The 17738-nt window shown below is 50.3% G+C and overlaps 2 protein-coding genes across 8 annotated transcripts in view; both read left to right on the top strand.

Moving 5' to 3' along the window:
- The first annotated feature begins 433 nt into the window (after positions 1-433).
- On the top strand, positions 434-9439 carry ZNF582 (zinc finger protein 582). Of its 6 annotated transcripts, XR_009448691.1 has the most exons (8): positions 435-617; positions 2128-2259; positions 2771-2857; positions 3619-3745; positions 3987-4082; positions 6342-7543; positions 8984-9200; positions 9272-9439. XR_009448691.1 is itself a non-coding variant. In XM_059665008.1 (7 exons), exons 3-7 carry the CDS (start codon positions 2849-2851, stop codon positions 9080-9082), a joined length of 1533 nt encoding a protein of 510 aa, XP_059520991.1. In that variant the 5' UTR covers positions 435-617; positions 2128-2259; positions 2771-2848; the 3' UTR covers positions 9083-9201. The 6 variants fall into 6 exon arrangements, 5 of the variants coding, with proteins under 5 accessions (XP_059520989.1, XP_059520988.1, XP_059520990.1 ...); XM_059665008.1 differs by lacking the exon at positions 9272-9439 and having other exon boundaries at positions 8984-9201; XM_059665006.1 differs by lacking the exons at positions 8984-9200; positions 9272-9439 and having other exon boundaries at positions 434-617; positions 2131-2259; positions 6342-8170.
- A 5698-nt stretch (positions 9440-15137) lies between these two features.
- The window catches only part of ZNF470 (zinc finger protein 470), a 31934-nt gene continuing 29333 nt past the window's right edge, over positions 15138-17738 (top strand). For both annotated transcript variants that reach the window (XM_059664976.1, XM_059664977.1), the window contains exons 1-2: positions 15138-15396; positions 15979-16070. In XM_059664976.1, coding sequence (XP_059520959.1) covers positions 15210-15396; positions 15979-16070 — 279 coding nt within the window. In that variant the 5' untranslated portion in view covers positions 15138-15209. The remainder of the gene's footprint in view (positions 15397-15978; positions 16071-17738) is intronic.

The following is a 17738-nucleotide window of genomic DNA, read 5'->3' as shown; positions in this document are numbered from 1 at the left end:
CAGATCCCATGTTTACAATCGGTTACCAGACAAACCCTTGGGCCTTTTTCCTCCCTCCAAGCCTTCGGGGGTCATGGCTGCTCCACGGAAATGCTGACTTAATGGCGGAGGCAATTTTTTCGCCCAAACGTCCTTTTACTCGTCACACACAACCGTCGAACGGTCCCAATCAACCGCCGGGTCGGAACCAAACACGAGGTACACCGTCACAAGCAGCGCCGCACCCGTGGTCACGGCCCCTCACACACTCGCACCCGCAACCAGAGAGGCGATCGCACGCGCACAGCACGCTCCACGCACCGGCTCTCACACAGCAACTCCCACCGCAGAACGCACTCCATCGGGTTCCCCCGACGGGCGCACACGGGTACCGCCCACTGCGAAGCATCGCGAGACCGGGCCTCGCGGCGCGCGGCAATCCTTACAGCCTGGAGACTACGTTTCCCAGAAGACACTGCGGCGCCGGCCCAATCGCTACGCCGCATCGGCGCGGCTTTGTGCGTCTGCGCCATCTTCCGGCTCCAGGCGACAAGTTCGCCGGTACCGACGAGAAAGCTCACCTGGGACAGCGAGGGGGGGCGCGGTCTCGGTGGCACTCGCACCCGAGAAGGCGGCAGGTGAGGAGATCCGGAGTTTCCCGCGCGCTCCGGGGCCCGTGCGAGAGTGGGCGCCGCGGCCGGGCAGGCCTTGGGCCTGGGGGGAACCGGAGCGTCTCGCCTTAGCATCGGTCTGCGGCTTCCCGGGCTCCGGACTACATTTCCCATCGTCCCCCACGACGCACGCCCGGCCGGCGTTCCCTTTCTGCGTCACAGCTCATCACCCGGGGCCCTAGACCCCTTCGGTGGGTGTGGAGGGGTCCCCACTCCCCTGAAATTGCTTGAGGGTGTTTTGCATGGAGTCTTACGCATGCCCTTTTTTTTTTTTTTTTTTTTTATCTAGGCTGAAATCTTGTTCCATGACATTCACCAAGAGTTGCAAGGCCCCAAAAGATTTAGAAGCAGAGACTTAACCCTTGGGGACATTTTAGATGATTTTGTTCAAAATCTGTGACCAACAGTGGGGAAAGGTTTGAGGAAATCCGGGGCCATTCATGCAATAAAATATGACAGAGCATGCTAAAACGGTGCTCAGAGGAAGGAAAAATTCCCGTTACACCATACCCAGGAACGTTCATAATTATCTCATCTACGCATTACTTGCAATGAAATATTTGTGAAGAAGAAAAAAAATATTAGTCATGTGCCGGGCCCTGTCCTAAACTCCTTTATAAACAGCTCAAGAAGTGGTTAAGTGAGGTCACTCTTAACACCTGGATGTTTTCTATTCCAATTTCTTTTTAGGATTTTTATCCCCCCTCCCCCCACCATGTGTCCGTAGGGGGATGGGTTTGACTTATTTTGCTGAAGGTTCTTAGGTTGTACAAAGGGTCCAGTTGTGAATGTCATTCATTGTTGTGCCATGGCCAGCGCAGCCAAGGGTGAGCCTGAGGAGGGGCGGTGAAGGATTGAAGAAAAGACAATGAGAATACAGCTGGGGCTTGGTGGATCTCCCATGCCTGGATGAGGACACAAAAGGCCCAGCCTGCAAGCTGATGCTTTATTTTACAGTCTGATTCAAAAAACAAGGGCAGATTAACATGCATACAAATGTTCTTGTCTTGGCATCACTTGGGTTTGGAGGGAAGGAATTAGGGAGGGCTACAAGGTCAGGCTTAGTTAAGCTAGGACAGTGGTCGGCAAACTCATTAGCCAACAGAGCCCAATATCAACAGGACAACGATTGAAATTTCTTTTGAGAGCCAAGTTTTTTAAACTTAGACTATATAGGTAGGTACATTGTTATTAACTTAATTAGGGTGCTCCTAAGGCTTAGGAAGAGCCACACTCGAGGGGCCAAAGAGCCGCATGTGGCTCACGAGCCGCAGTTTTCCGACCACGATGCTTGGAGAGCTCTGCCCTCCCGGCTGGGACTTGTTCGTGGCCCTGCCACAGGTCAGCCCCAGGCTTGACCCTAGAGCCGCTCCTGACAATTTTCTGTGGGTATCGACCATCTGGCTGGGCCCAGATTGACCCGACCACTTGCTTCCTTGTGGCCTGTTCTGAGCTAATTTTCGGTTCTGTTATCCAGCAGCTGTTTCTGTCCACACAGCTTTGCACACTGTGATGTCTGTGCAGCGGCCTCTCTGAGCTGATCATGGAGCATGGGACCTACTTCATCTAACTGGCCCCCCTGCACCCACACTCCATCTGTGGACCCAAGGTAGGGCCCATGGAGTGGTGTCCACCGGGCCTTCAGTAGGGCTATGGGCTCTTGGTGAACTTGGAAGTTGGGGGAAGTGCCCACGAGACTTCTGAAGGTGTTCCATTGTGAGCATGAGATCGGATGGTCTGGTTTTGGGGGACTTGATTCTTGGCTGGGCGGATCCGGATCAGGCCGGCTCTCTGGGGCTTTCTCTGGCCTGAGGTCAGGCTTCCTTGTCTGTGGGATACCCATGGTCTTAGTCACTGGACCGGGTCTGAGCATCCCCATCTCGGATTTGCACCAGTGACGTTCTCGGACTGTTTTGGGGAAATGGGAGAGAAAGGCCACTGGGTCCTTCTGTCCTCGCAGGAAGCTGGGGGTCTCGTGGAGTTGGGTGAGGGCCCCAGTTTGTCCCGTCTCCCTCTGATTGGTCGGGAGGTGGGGGTGAACGGGTGGGGACTTGTAACCATGGCGTCCTGGGAGCTGCCAGGCAAGCCTGGTCTCTCATATTCGCTGTTTCTTCCCCCAGCTCTGCCCCCTCAGGACTCTGGCCTTCCCCAAGAGGAGCCCTGAGGAGGACCCCTCAGCCCATGACTTTCCGAACGTCATGTCCATGGTGAGTTTCTAGATCCTGTAAACACTCGCTTTCCTGGTCCCAGCGCCTCCTTCCCACGTGGGCTCCGTCCCAGAGACTCCGGTGCTCAGAGCTTCCTGTTCTCAGGAGTGAAAAGACCGGGTCGCCTGTGTCCTCTCCCGGTTCCCTCTTCTAGCAAAAAATTCTTGGTTTCGGTTTATTTTTCTTTGACTCCATTGAAGTAGAAGTTCTGGGTCTCCCCTGGAGAGTTTAGTATGTGCCGGGGTCAGAGTAAGTCACCGTTGGGAACACTCCACCCAGCTGGATTTTAATTTTCACCCCAGATCTGTGTACCAGAGCTTTGGTGTCTAGTGAAAAGGCCCATCCAAGAACATTTAAGCCCTGGCTGGTTTGGCTCAGTGGGTAGAATGTCAGCCTGCGGACTGAAGGGTCCTGGGTTCCATTCTGATCAAGGGCACATGCCTGGGTTGTGGGCTTGATCCCCAGTAGGGTGCATGCAGGAGGCAGCTGTTCCATGATTCTCTCACATCATTGATGTTTCTATCTCTCCCTCTCCCTTCCTCTCTGAAATCAATAAAAATATATATTTTTAAAAAACACAAAAATAAAATTGTTTTTTAAAAAAAGAACATTGAACTCCCACCCGTGTTCTCCCGTCATCGGCTCGCTTCAGGGGCCTCCAGCCCCAGCCTTTTCCTGCAAAGACTCCCTCCACCTCCCCTCCTCCCACCGAGAGAGGTTCCCGTGAGGTTCGCATGTAACACACCTGCCCGTTGTTGCAGGGGTCAGACCTGTTCAGGGACGTGGCCGTCGTCTTCTCCCGGGAAGAATGGGAGTGGCTGGCGCCTGCTCAGAGGGCTCTGTACAGGGACGTGATGCTGGAGACCTACAGCAACCTGCGCTCGCTGGGTAAGGGCGCCTGGTCCGGTAGGTCGGAGGGCACCCGTGGGTGGAGGTGTCCCTGCCTTGGCAGTGTGAGGGGTTAAAGGGCAGCTCCCTGGGCTGAAGCTACGTTGTCGCCAGGCCTCGGGTGACTGTCAGGTCGTCCCCTGTGCCTTCCCGCTATGCCTCTCATCCTGGATGACCAGGTCCTGGGCCTGAGCTCTGGGGCCGCACCATCACCGGGCGTCGTGTCTTTTCTCGCGTCCAGATCTCGCCATTTCCAAGCCTGATGTGATCGCCTTCCTGGAGCAAGGCAAGGAGCCCTGGAGGGCGGAGGAGGCAGCGACGGATGGCCTGTGCCCCGGTGAGTGAGGCGCTTGCGGGAGGAGGGAAGCCAGCGCAGGTAACCGTCCAGCAGCGGGGGAGGAAGCCGGCCCTTTGAGGTGGAAAATAGTTCCTCTGAGTCGCCAAGCTCAGAGGTCAGGCTGAGGAGGTACCTTCGGTGGCTTGTCAGCAGCACTTGACAGCAGCGCTCCCCCCTGGAGCATCTCCTGCCTCTTGCCCCTGCCACCTCTCTAACGCCCTCAGCCCCCCATGGTGGGTCCTCTCACCATCTCTAGGTTTTGGCTCAGACTCGGCCTCTTCCTTCCTGTTCATCTCCCTTCCCAGGACCTTCTCCGCTGCCAGGCTGAATACCACCCATGCTGGGCTCTCCAGGATGGCGCGGCTGGTGCCACACGGCCATTGACATTTAAATGAATTACAGTGAGCCTGGCCGGCGTGGCTCAGTGGTTGAGCGTCGACCTATGAACCAGGAGGTCACGGTTCGATTCCCGGCCAAGGGCACATGCCTGGGTTGCAGGCTCCATCCCCAGTAGGGATTTAATTTTTTTAGTAACCTCCATACTGTTTCCCAATGTGACTACCCCATCATACGTTCCCACCAGCAGGGCACGAGGGCTCCCATTTTTCCACATCCGTGCCAGCTCTTGTGACTGTGTTCTTTGGTGTGTTTTTCTTCTTTTTCAATAGTGGCCGCCCTCATGGCCATGAGGTAGGATCTCATAGTTTCTATTTGGATTTGTCTAGCGATTGGTGATGTTGAGCATCTTTTCATATGCTCATTGACCATTTGTGTATCTTCTTTGGAAAACTGTATATTCAAGTCCTTTGCCCATTTTTTCATCGGGATGGGTTGCTTTTGTCATTGAGTTGTGGGGGTTCTTTATATAGTCTGGATATTAACCCGTTATCAGATATATGATTTGAAGATATTTTCTTCCATTCTGTACGTTGCCTTTTCACTCTGTTGTTTTTTTTGATGACCAGTTATTAAGTTTGATGTCATCCCATTTGTATATTTTTGCTATTATTGCCTGTGCTTTTGGTGCCATCTCTAAGAAAGTATTACCAAATGCAGTGTCATAAAGCTTTCCCCTCGCCGAAACCGGTGTGGCTCAGTGGATAGAGCGTCGGCCTGCAGACTGAAGGGCCCCAGGTTCGATTCCGGTCAAGGGCATGTACCTGGGTTGCGGGCACATCCCCAGTGGGAGGTGTGCGGGAGGCAGCTGATCGATGTTTCTCTCTCATCGATGTTTCTAACTCTCTATCTCTCTCCCTTCTTCTCTGTAAAAAATCAATAAAATATATTAAAAAAAAAAACAAAAAAACAAACAAACAAAAAAAAAAGCTTTCCCCTCTGTTTTCTTCTAGGAGCTTTATAGTTTTAGATCCTGTGTAGGTCTTCCATTCATGTTGAGTTAATGTTTGTATTTGGTGTGAGGTAAGGGTCTTGTTTCATTCTTTTTGTATGTTGATATCCAAGTTCCTCAGCACCATTTATGGAAAAGACTGTCCTTTCTTCATTGTGTGGTCTTGGCACCCGTGTCAAAGAGCATCCGACCACACGCGTGAGGGTTTTATTTTGGGGCTCTTTCTTTTGTTCCGCGGGTCTGCATATTTGCCTTTAGGCCAGTGCCACACTGTTTTAATTACTATAGCTTTGTCATATGTTTTGAGGTCAGGAAGTGTGAGACCTTTGTTCTTCCTTTTCAAGATTGTTTGGCTATTTGAGATCCCTCAAGTTTTGTATAAGAAAACCAGAGCATTTAATGCTAAGATGATACATAAGATTTTTAGACATTATTTCTTTGGTTGTCCAAATAATTAACTGTAAAATACTGTGTCTAGGCCTTGGCCGGGTAACTCAGTTGGTTAGAGTGCCATCCTGATGATGCGTCAGGATTTCAGGTGTGATCCCCAGTCAGGGCACATACTTAGGTTCTGGGTTTGATCCCTGGTTGGGCACGTATGGGAGGCAACCAATCAATGTTTCCCTCCCTTCCTCTCTCTCTCAAATCAATGAAAATATATCCTCGGGTGAGGAGTGAAAAAAAAAAAAAAAAAAGATAGAGGCCATTTCCAAGCACTACTCTTACAACCTTCTTGATTACCTCACTCATCTCATTTATGGCATTTCCTCTTTGTCCGCACGATTTGCCCAGTTCCTCAGTAGCCACATTCAGGAGCTTGTTGGCATTATCTTCAGTTTTTACTAGACAAGTCCCCTTTTCTGCAAAGGGAAAAAAACAAGAAGCATACTTGCTCTTTCGTTCTTTTTCAGCCTCGGAGGCCAGGTCTGAGACTAAGGTGTCACCTCCAGAGCAGCCTGTTTGTGAAGGACACGCGACCCGGTGGGCGAGACCAGAAAGCCTTCCGAGTTACGGTCTCAAGTCCTCGAGTCTCCCAGACGACTGGGAGTGCGCAAGCCAGTTTGACGGACAGCGGGGGGATCCAGATGAACGTCTGAGCCACGTGATCGTCAGGCCTGAAGAAATGCCCCCTCTCGGCTCGCAGGCATCCCTTACTTTCTGTGGGAAAGTCCATCCCGGGGATGAGCCCTATGACTATGACGCATGTAGGGAAGCCTTCTGGCCAGAGGACTTCCTCGTTCGCCGCCAGGGAATCCACACCAGCGAGAAACCCTATCAATGCAAGGAGTGTGGGAAGGCCTTCAAGTACGGCTCGCGCCTGGTTCAGCACGAGAACATTCATTCTGGCAAGAAACCCTACGAGTGCAAGGAGTGCGGGAAGGCCTTCAACTCGGGTTCAAACTTCATTCAGCACCAGCGGGTCCACACCGGCGAGAAGCCTTACGCGTGTCAGGACTGCGCCAGGGCCTTCGGCCGGAGCTCCCAGCTGATCGAACACCAGCGCATTCACACCGGTGAGAAGCCCTATCAGTGCAAAGAGTGTGGGAAGGCCTTCAATCGGATCTCGCACCTGAAAGTCCACGGTCGGATTCACACGGGGGAGAAGCCCTACGCCTGCAAGGAATGTGGGAAGACCTTCAGCCACCGGTCCCAGCTGATCCAACACCAGACGCTTCACACTGGCAAGAAGCTCTATGAGTGTAAGGACTGCGGGAAGGCCTTCAATCAGGGCTCCACGCTCATCCGGCATCAGAGAATCCACACGGGGGAGAAGCCCTACGAATGTCAGGCCTGCGGGAAGGCGTTCCGGGTGAGCTCACAGCTGAAGCAACACCAGAGAATCCACACGGGAGAGAAGCCCTACCCGTGCAAGGCGTGCGGGAGGGCTTTCAAGCGGGTCTCGCACCTCGCCGTGCATTACAGGATCCACACAGGGGAGAGACCCTACGTGTGCCAGGCCTGTGGGAAGGCCTTCAGCCACGGCTCCCAGCTGACTCAGCACCAGGTCGTTCACACCGAGGGGAAGCCCTGTGACTGTCAGGAAGCGGGGAGGACTTTCGATCGCGGTCCCGCTGCTCTTCGACGTCGGAGAAGGCAAAGTAGAGAAACGCAGGTGAACGTGATAAACGTAGAAAAGCCTTCCATCAGCGCTTACCCCTTGTTGATCATCAGAGAACTTATGTTCGCAAGCAACCATGGGAATGGAAGTAATGGGGAGAGCCCATTGGCTTAGGCTAGTCATGCAATCCATGAATGGAAGTAATGGGAAGACCCCATTGGCTTAGGCTAGTCATGCAATCCATGAATGGAAGTAATGGGGAGAGCCCCATTGGCTTAGGCTATTCATGCAACCCATGAATGGAAGTAATGGGGAGAGCCCATTGGCTTAGGCTAGTCATGCAATCGATGAATGGGAGTAATTGGGAGAGCCCATTGGCTTAGGCTAGTCATGCAATCGATGAATGGAAGTAATGGGGAGAGCCCATTGGCTTAGGCTAGTCATGCAATCCATGAATGAAAGTAATGGGAAGAGCCCATTGGCTTAGGCTAGTCATGCAATCTATGAATGGAAGTAATGGGAAGAGCCCATTGGCTTAGGCTAGTCATGCAATCCATGAATGGAAGTAATGGGGAGAGCCCATTGGCTTAGGCTAGTCATGCAATCCATGAATGGAAGTAATGGGGAGAGCCCATTGGCTTAGGCTAGTCATGCAATCTATGAATGGAAGTAATGGGAAGAGCCCATTGGCTTAGGCTAGTCATGCAATCGGTGAATGGGAGTAATTGGGAGAGCCCATTGGCTTAGGCTAGTCATGCAATCGATGAATGGGAGTAATTGGGAGAGCCCATTGGCTTAGGCTAGTCATGCAATCCATGAATGGAAGTAATGGGAAGACCCCATTGGCTTAGGCTAGTCATGCAATCCATGAATGGAAGTAATGGGGAGACCCCATTGGCTTAGGCTAGTCATGCAATCCATGAATGGAAGTAATGGGAAGACCCCATTGGCTTAGGCTAGTCATGCAATCCATGAATGGAAGTAATGGGAAGAGCCCATTGGCTTAGGCTAGTCATGCAATCGGTGAATGGGAGTAATTGGGAGAGCCCATTGGCTTAGGCTAGTCATGCAATCCATGAATGGGAGTAATTGGGAGAGCCCATTGGCTTAGGCTAGTCATGCAATCCATGAATGGAAGTAATGGGGAGAGCCCATTGGCTTAGGCTAGTCATGCAATCGATGAATGGGAGTAATTGGGAGAGCCCATTGGCTTAGGCTAGTCATGCAATCGATGAATGGGAGTAATGGGGAGAGCCCATTGGCTTAGGCTAGTCATGCAATCCATGAATGGAAGTAATGGGCAGAGCCCATTGGCTTAGGCTAGTTATGCAATCGATGAATGGAAGTAATGGGGAGACCCCATTGGCTTAGGCTAGTCATGGAAGTAATAGGGAGACCCCATTGGCTTAGGCTAATCATGCAATCAATGAATGGAAGTAATGGGGAGAGCCCATTGGCTTAGGCTAATCACAGCTTCCTCCTTTGATCTTGCAGAAAGGCGAAGAATACAACAAGCCAGAATGCCTTCGTTCAGAGCTGTCCTTCCTCCCGACTCATAAATTTCATACTGAAGAACATTTTTTATGGGTATAAATTGTTTAGACCGTGATTATCGATGAAGCAGGGAAATTTTGGAAAACGTTTTGTCTCTCATACATTCTTGATTCACCTTTTCTAACTACCTGTGTAATAATTTTAACATTAGCCAACGGTTTAAATTGTCTTGGGAACTGAAAAGAAAAAAAAAAAAGGAAACAGCCAAATGACTCTTGGGTTAACAAGGAAATAAATCATGCAGTTTTAATAAATGGCAAAGAGGAAAATGGCAATGAGAGGTTGGCCAGGTCGCTCAGTTGGGTGGAGCATTGTCTCGATAAGCCAAGGTTTCAGGTTCGATCCCCTCAGGACACATACAAGAATCAACCAATGAATGCATAAATGGTGGTGGGGGGGGGGGGGCGGGGGGGGGCGGGATCCATGTTTCTCTCAAGTTTTTTAAAGGATGACAATGAGAGTTTTTTTACATCCCAACAGACTTTAAATGTTGTGAGACATGAAAACCTGTAAGATTATACTCAAATATATTAACTACTATTCAAGAAGCCAGAAGAGAGGACACCAAACATCACTATGATGAAGGAACAAATTATTACAAGACGATGAAGTAGAAAATGGTCGTCTTAACAATAATGTGAGTTTTTATTTCTTCCGGACCCTGGAGTAAACTAATTTTAGGCGATGGTGTCTTAGTTCCCACCTCATTCGATTGTTTGGGGTTATTTTTATACCTGCTGTCATGGACGGAGGGGTTGGTGGCCTGCCTAATAGCCATACTCATTTCCCCTTCCTATTGGCCCATCTGTGTCTTGGCCTTAGAATCTTAAGGTGTCAGGTGCCGATTTTCAGCCTCTGCAGCTCAGGATGGTCTGTCTATTCCAGGGGCCTGTGGGTCTTGGGAAGGATTCTCCTCCTTCAGAAGAGACAGGTATTAGGAAGACTCCCTCTCCTCTCACTTCTGCTCTTAAACATTTTCCTCTGAGACATGACGCCCGGAGCTACTGCAGCCATCGTGGGACCAAGAGACAAAACAGAGAAGCTGACTCAACAGCCCTGGCAACACTGAGCAAGGAGACCAGTTCTGAGACTTTCTTTGATGCCTTGTTCTGTGAGGAAGAGAAACCGTTTTCTGCTAAAGTTGATGGGTACCTGTGGCCTAGAAGTCGATACCTACTTTTTAAATTTTGACATTTTTCTTTATGGCTAAGTACGAGTTGATTTCTGTATATTTCATAACACTCATAACACATACATACACACACATTTATTGTTAATCCTTACCCAAGAATATTTTCCCATTGCTTTTTAAAAAAATATGTATATATTTTATTGATTTTTTACAAAGAGGAAGGGAGAGGGATAGAGAGTTAGAAACATCAATCAGCTGTCCCCTGTGCACCACCTACTGGGGATGTGCCCGCAACCAAGGTACATGCCCTTGACCGGAATCGAACCTGGGACCCTTCAGTCTGCAGGCCGACGCTCTATCCACTGAGCCAAACCGGTTAGGGCTCCATTGCTTTTTAGAGAGAGTGGAAAGCAGGAGGAAAGATACAAAAAAGTTGATGTGAGAGAGACTCACTGATTGGTTGCCTCCCGCATGCACCCGGACCAAGGTATGTGCCCTTGATGCAATGGAACCCAAGACCCTTCAGTCCACAGGCTGACACTCTATGCTCTGTCCACTGAGCCAAACTGGCTAGGGCTGTGTGTGTGTGTGTGTGTGTGTGTGTGACATAAGATTCTATTTATTTATGCCTGTTATAGTGATAAATTTTCCCTGGTCTTGTATTATTTGAAATATTGTTTCAGAATTCCCTAAAATTGAACTTTTTTTAAATCAAGATCATGAGTTTCCAGAAATTTTTACTTTTTAATTTATGTTTGACTGTTACTTAAGCTCTGTTTATGAACCATACCATTTATCATTATGTAATATCCTATTCTGCCAGGTATAGTGGTCAACAAACCAAGTCTGGCCTGCTGCCTGTTTTTATAAATAAAGTTTTATTGGGACACAGCCATGCTCATTTATTTAGTTATTGTCTACAACCGGCAGAGCTGAGTGGTTGGAGGAAGACTGGCCACGAAGCCTGCATTTGCTGTCTGGCCCTGAAGATAAGTTCGCCGCCTGGCCGGGGTAACTCTGTTGATTGGAGCATTGTCCCATTCACCAAGGTTGCAGGTCCAATCCCTGGTCAGGGCACATACAAGATTCAAGCAATGAATGCATAAATACGTGGGACAACAAATGGATGCTTCTTCCTATCTCTAAAATTAAATATTATTATTGTTAATCATACCTTAAAAACCACATGAACATATGCACAATGTGGAATTTTGATGTTTCCCTTTTTAAAGGAAGTGTGAACTAAAATGTCACCTTGGAACTGGAGTGGAAAAGTTTCTTATTTCTCTTACTACCAACTAATCAATCCGCCACTTTCCATAGGTAACCAATTCCTTCCATTGCTAAGGCTCTATCACCCTGTTACATATGAAGTACACATTCATCTCTGATCTTGGGTTTCATCCACACACAGAGACTCAGTTACCCATTTCAAACTATACCTCAACGCAAGTGGCTCCTTGATAACATCACAAATGTGCCTCATTTCCTCACACAAGGATATGATTTTAATAATTTTTAGGGAGGGAGGGAGAGGGGGAGAAACATTGATTGGTTGCCTCCCATATGTGCCCGACTGGGCATTGAACCCAAAACTCACCTATGTGCCCCATCCAGCAATCAACTCCAAAACCTTTTGGCTTACGGGACGATGTTACAACGGAGCCACCTGGCCAGGTCTCATTGCTTCACTTTTTATCAACTATGACCAAGTTTAGAAAGTAAACACCACATTGACTCCCGCATATCAAAACCACCTACCCTGAGCCCTCTAATGATAGTTCCTACTTTGCACAAGGTTTATGGGAGCCTGTCCCAATCCCCCCACTCAAATGTAAAATGGTTGCAAGTTTCTACACTTAACAAAAAAGAACTTAGAGCCTGGCCGGTGTGGCTCAGACTTTGAGCATCAACCTATGAACCAGGGGGTCACGGTTCCATTCCCGGTCAGGGCACATGCCTGGGTAGTGGGCTCCATCCCCAGTAGGGGGCGTGCAGGAGGCAGCTGAACAATGATTCTCTCTCACCGTTGATATTTCTATCTCTCCTCCCTTCCTCTCTGAAATCAATATATATATATATATATATATATATATATATATATATACACATATATGTACATATATATATATATATATATATATATATATATATATATATATATATAATCTTAAACAATTTCACAAAGTTGGCCTAAGACTGCTCCTATTAAGAAGGGCCTTCTCTCGCCGAAACCGGTTTGGCTCAATGGATAGAGCGTCGGCCTGCGGACTGAAATGTCCCAGGTTCAATTCCGGTCAAGGGCATGTATCTTAGTTGCAGGCACATCCCCAGTAGGAGGTGTGCAGGAGGCAGCTGATCGATGTTTCTCTCTCACCGATATTTCTAACTCTATCCCTCTCCCTACCTCTCTGTAAAAAATCAATAAAATATATTTTAAAGGAAAAAAAAAAAAGAAAGGCCTTCTCGCATCACTGGCTCTTAACCGAACCAGCCTTGGTGTTTCCAGGAAACCAGTGTTGGTGTTTTGTAAGGTCTGGTCTGAGGCAAGGCTGATGTGACTCTGTCCATCCCTACTCTGCCCCTGACCCTAACCGCATGGGTCTGGGTAGCTGCCTCCATCGGCAGACAACATCAGCTTTCGTCTTGGCCGAAACACAAGGAATCGGGTCCAGGCATTTCAGGGGAACCTTAAAAAAATAATAATAAAGGCCCCATTGAGATAGTAGCTCTTTAGGAGGCAGAGAAAGGGGTAAAATTTTCCTGAAAGGGTAGCTCTCACTCCTTCATGTAGAACTGAACTGCCACTCACCCTGGAATATACTAGTATTTTCATTTGACCAGCAAGGCCTTTTGGGTCCCTTAATTTTTTAAAAAAATATATTTTATTGATTTTTTACAGAGAGGAAGGGAGAGAGGGATAGAGAGTTAGAAACATGGATCAGCTGCCTCCTGCACAGCCCCTACTGGGGATGTGCCCGCAACCAAGGTACATGCCCTTGACCGGAATCGAACCTGGGACCCTTCAGTCTGCAGGCCGATGCTCTATCCACTGAGCCAAACCGGCTAGGTCTGGGTGCCTTGATTTCTAATCATTCAGTCTGAGTTGACTTGCCCTTGAGCAGGGATGACAGGGGAAAGGAGAATAACTTAGGGGGAAATCTCCGTTTCCAGGACATTGAACTGTTGTAGTTGGTGCTTCTGTCCACACGATGGCGCTGCTGCATCAGGAAACAGCCTCTGAGCACCAGCAATGGTGGTTTTCACCAATAATGTTATTTTCTCTTTTATCCTTCCTCCCTCCCTCCCTTCTTCCTTTTTCTCTTTGATCCTGGGATTTCATAGTGTTTTTCATTAGATCACCCTAGAGGGGACAGGGATCGCCTCTACATGTGGAAATCTCAGAATAGGACAAGCTCCTCTGATTTTTGGTGGGCATTTTACACGACAGGCATAAAATACGTTCACTTAAAAAAAGTTCAGCCCCAGCTGGTTTGGCTCAGTGGATAGAGCGTCGGCCTGCAGACTGAAGGGTCCCAGGTTTGATTCCGGTCAGGGGCATGTACCTTGGTTGGGGGCACATCCCCAGTGGGGGCTGTAGAGGAGGCAGCTGATCGATGTTTCTAGCTCTCTATCTCTCTCCCTTCCTCTCTGTAAAAAATCAATAAAATATATTTTTTAAAAAAGTTTAGCTGGTCTGGCTCAGTGGATAGAGCGTCAGCCTGGGGACTGAAAGGTCCACGGGTTGGATTCCAGTCAAGGGCACATGCCCAGGTTGCGGGCTCAATCCCCAGTGGGGGACGTGCCAATCAATGATTCTCTCTCATCATTGATGCTTCTATCTTTCCCTTTCTGAAGTCAATAAAATATATATTTTTAAAAATTCATCCATTCCACGTCTACTAGTATTGATTGAGTTACTCGCTCTGTGCCAGGAGCCGTTGTAAACAGAAGTAAGACAACAGAAGTATTCCCGTGGCGCACACATTTTTAGCAGGGGAGTTAGATGATAGACGAGCAAATAAACACAGAATGTTATTTCAGACAGCGCCGTCGAACACAGCGCCCCATGGGCATGCTTTGTCTTTGTGGTTTAGGTACAGAAACCCCAACCTGGATATGAAAGAAAAATATGGACTAACCTACAAGCCAAACATGTTAATAGTTTTTAAGTGCATTTTTAAATTTTTTATTTTATTTTATTTTTAAAAAATAAGATGTTTATATATTTTTTAAAATATTTTTACTGATTTTTTACACAGAGAAAGGGAGAGGGATAGAGAGTTAGAAACATCGATGAGAGAGAAACATCGATCAGCTGCCTCCTGCACACCCCCTACTGGGGATGTGCCCGCAACCAAGGCACATGCCCTTGGCCAGAATCGAACCCGGGACCCTTGAGTCCACAGGCGGACGCTCCATCCACTGAGCCACACCGGTTAGCGCTGCACTTTTTAAAATTTATTTCAGAGAAGAAGGGAGAGAGAGAGAGAGAGAGAATCGTCAATGACGAGAGAGAATCATTGATCCACTGCCCCCTCACGCCCCCACTGGGGATCAATCCATCAGAGTCCCTGCGTTGCCCAGCGTCCCTGTTCCCCATTCTGTCGACAGCCACACCCCGATGGAGGCCTGAGCCCCCCACCCCTACCTGCTCAGCCCCGCCTTGTGTCCATTCTCCTGGCCGCCCAGCCTAGCAACTGCCCCACCCAGGCACCGACCCCAGAATCCCAGGGGCGCGGCTGTCACTCGGGGTGCCCTAGGGTTCCGGTCTGGCCCGGCCCAGCCGGCCCTGGGGGGCGGGTCACCGAAGGAGGTCACACCACCCCGGGTTGGACTTCCCCGTGGCCTTTGTCACCTCGCGGGACTACATTTCCCAGAGGGCCCAGCGGAGGAGGACACGCCCACTTCCGGCGACGTCGCGCTGTTGGCTCTCGCGCGCCGTGCGTGGTGGTGGGCTGGGCGGGGGCAGAGGCGGGGGCGGTGCCGCTGTGGCCCGTGGAGCCGCGAGTGGGCGGGTGTGTCCGCGGGGCCATGCGAGGGGCGGCGAGGACGGTTCGGGGCGGCGTCCCCCGCACAAAGCCCGGTCCCGCTCGCGGCCCGGCGGCGGCGGCGACCCCGGCCCCCCTGGTGCGCCGGGGCCCGGGAAGGCCGCGCTCCCGGAACGGCCTCGCCTCCCCGGGCCAGCGACGAGCGGCGACCCCGGGGCCGGAGGACGGAGGTGAGGGGGCGGCGGGGTGGCCGGGGCCGCCTTCATCCCCTCGGGGGCGGGACCCAGGGGTCTGGGCGGTGAGCGGGAGTCCGAGCAGCGGCCGCGGTGGGTGCGGGGGGACGGGGCTGGCCCCGGGGACACCTCGCCAGGCTCCCCGTTCCCGTGCTCCGGGGGACGGACACCCCGCCCCTCCCGTGGCCGCCGGGGGAGGAACGGCCCCCGCACAGCCGGCCTCATGCTGCCGGTGGGTTCTCCACCTGAGGAAGCCGTTTTGTTTTGTTTTTTAAACATATTTTATTGAGTTTTCACAGAGAGGAAGGGAGAGGGATAAGAGTTAGAAACATCGATGAGATCGGCTGCCTCCTGCACGGCCCCCACTGGGGATCGGGCCCACCACCCGGGCCTGTGCCCTGACCGGGAATCGAACCCTGACCTCCTGGCTCCTAGGGCAGCGCTCAGCCCCTGAGCCAGCGGGAGCCCTTTCTGCGCGCGGCTGGAGGAGGGCGCCCCCGGGACCCAGCGTGCGCAGGCTGGTGATTCGGGACCTTGTAGACCTGACCGCTCCTTTCTCTCCCCCTCCCCGCCCCCCAGCTCCGCCTTCCGGGGACCCCGCCCTTCTCCAGCCGAGGGGGCTCCCGCAGGAGGCTGTAGGGACAGGAAATGGCCCCCGAGTCACGTCCCAGGTGAGTTAACAGTTCCTGTTTCCTCGCCGAAGTGCACCCTTGCTTTTCTGGACTGCGTAATGCAGTGATGGCGAACCTTTTGAGCTCGGCGTGCCAGCATTTGGAAAAACCCTAACTTCACTCTGGTGCCGTGTCACCTATAGAAACTTTTTTGATATTTGCAACCGTAGTCAAACAAAGACTTATATTTTTGATGTTTACTTTATATATTTAAATGCCATTGAACAAAGAAAAATCAACCAAAAATATGAGGTCGCGCGTCACCTCTGACACGCGTGTCATTAGGTTCGCCATCGCTGGCGTAGTGTTTATTTTTTTAATTGTTGAGGTCAATTTTTCACTCTATTTTTCAGTGACAGTTGACGTACTCTATCATATTGCTTTCAGGTGTACAATGCAGGGATTAGGCATTTATGTAATTTACAAAATGCCCTCCCCCCCACACACACACCATACGTAGTTATAATATTATTGACTGTGTTCTCCATGCTGTACTTTATTTTTTTTCTTCTTCTTCTTTTTTTTTTTTAATATATTTTATTGATTTTTTTACAGAGAGGAAGCGAGAGGGATAGAGAGTCAGAAACATCGATGAGAGAGAAACATCGATCAGCTGCCTCCTACACACTCCCTACTGGGGATGTGCCCGCAACCCAGGTACATGCCCTTGGCCGGAATCGAACCTGAGACCCTTCAGTCCGCAGGCTGACGCTCCATCCACTGAGCCAAACCGGCCAGGGCTTCTTCTTTTTTTAAAAAAATATATTTTATTGATTTTTTACAGAGAGGAAGGGTGAGAGAGAGTTAGAAACATCGATGAGAGAGAAACATCAATCAGCTGCCTCCTGCACACTCCCTACTGGGGATGTGCCCGCAACCCAGGTACATGCCCTTGGCCGGAATAGAACCTGGGACCCTTCAGTCCGCAGGCCGACGCTCTATCCACTGAGCCAAACCGGTTTCGGCTTTTCTTCTTTTTTAAACTTAATTTTATTATCTGTTTGTTTTTCAGCATTTTTTTTTATCCTCACCCGAGGGTATTTTCCATTTATTTTTTTTAAAAAAAATGTATTTTATTGATTTTTTTAGAGAGGAAGGGAGAGGGATAGAGAGTTAGAAACATCGATGAGAGAGAAACATCAATCAGCGGCCTCCTGCACACCCCCCACTGGGGATGAGACCACAACCAAGGTGCATGCCCTTGACCGGAATCGAACCTGGGACCCTTCAGTCCTCAGGCCGGTGCTCTATTCACTGAGCCACACCGGTCAGGGCCATTTACAATTGTTTCTCGCCTGTACCTCCTTTCACCCACACAGATGAGCCAGTCCCCCGGGGACAGGGGCGGTCTCTGTGTCTCTCTCTTTTCTCTGGGGTTGATGACATGACACTAGATTTCCAGATCAACAGCTAGTATTCCTCGTGTGCATATTCTCTCACCGGGATGAAGAGAAGGCAGTCCTTCGATCCCAGGTCCGGTTGTGAGGGCTCCATGGCAAAACACCACAGGTCGGGGGCACCTACACATCAGCCGTTTCTTCTCTCACGGTTCTGGTGGCCACACGTTCAAGGTCAAGGTGTCCGCCGGGTTGGTTCTCCTGGGGCCTCCTTGCTCAGCGTGCAGGCGGCCCCCCTCCTGCTGCCTCTGCTCCCCCGTTCCTGGTGCTG

This window comes from Myotis daubentonii, chromosome 15 (genome assembly GCF_963259705.1).
Source record: "Myotis daubentonii chromosome 15, mMyoDau2.1, whole genome shotgun sequence".
In the NCBI taxonomy this organism is placed as follows: domain Eukaryota; kingdom Metazoa; phylum Chordata; class Mammalia; order Chiroptera; family Vespertilionidae; genus Myotis; species Myotis daubentonii.
The sequence above is the reverse complement of the archived record's forward strand: the minus strand, read 5'-3'. Positions and strand labels throughout refer to the sequence as shown.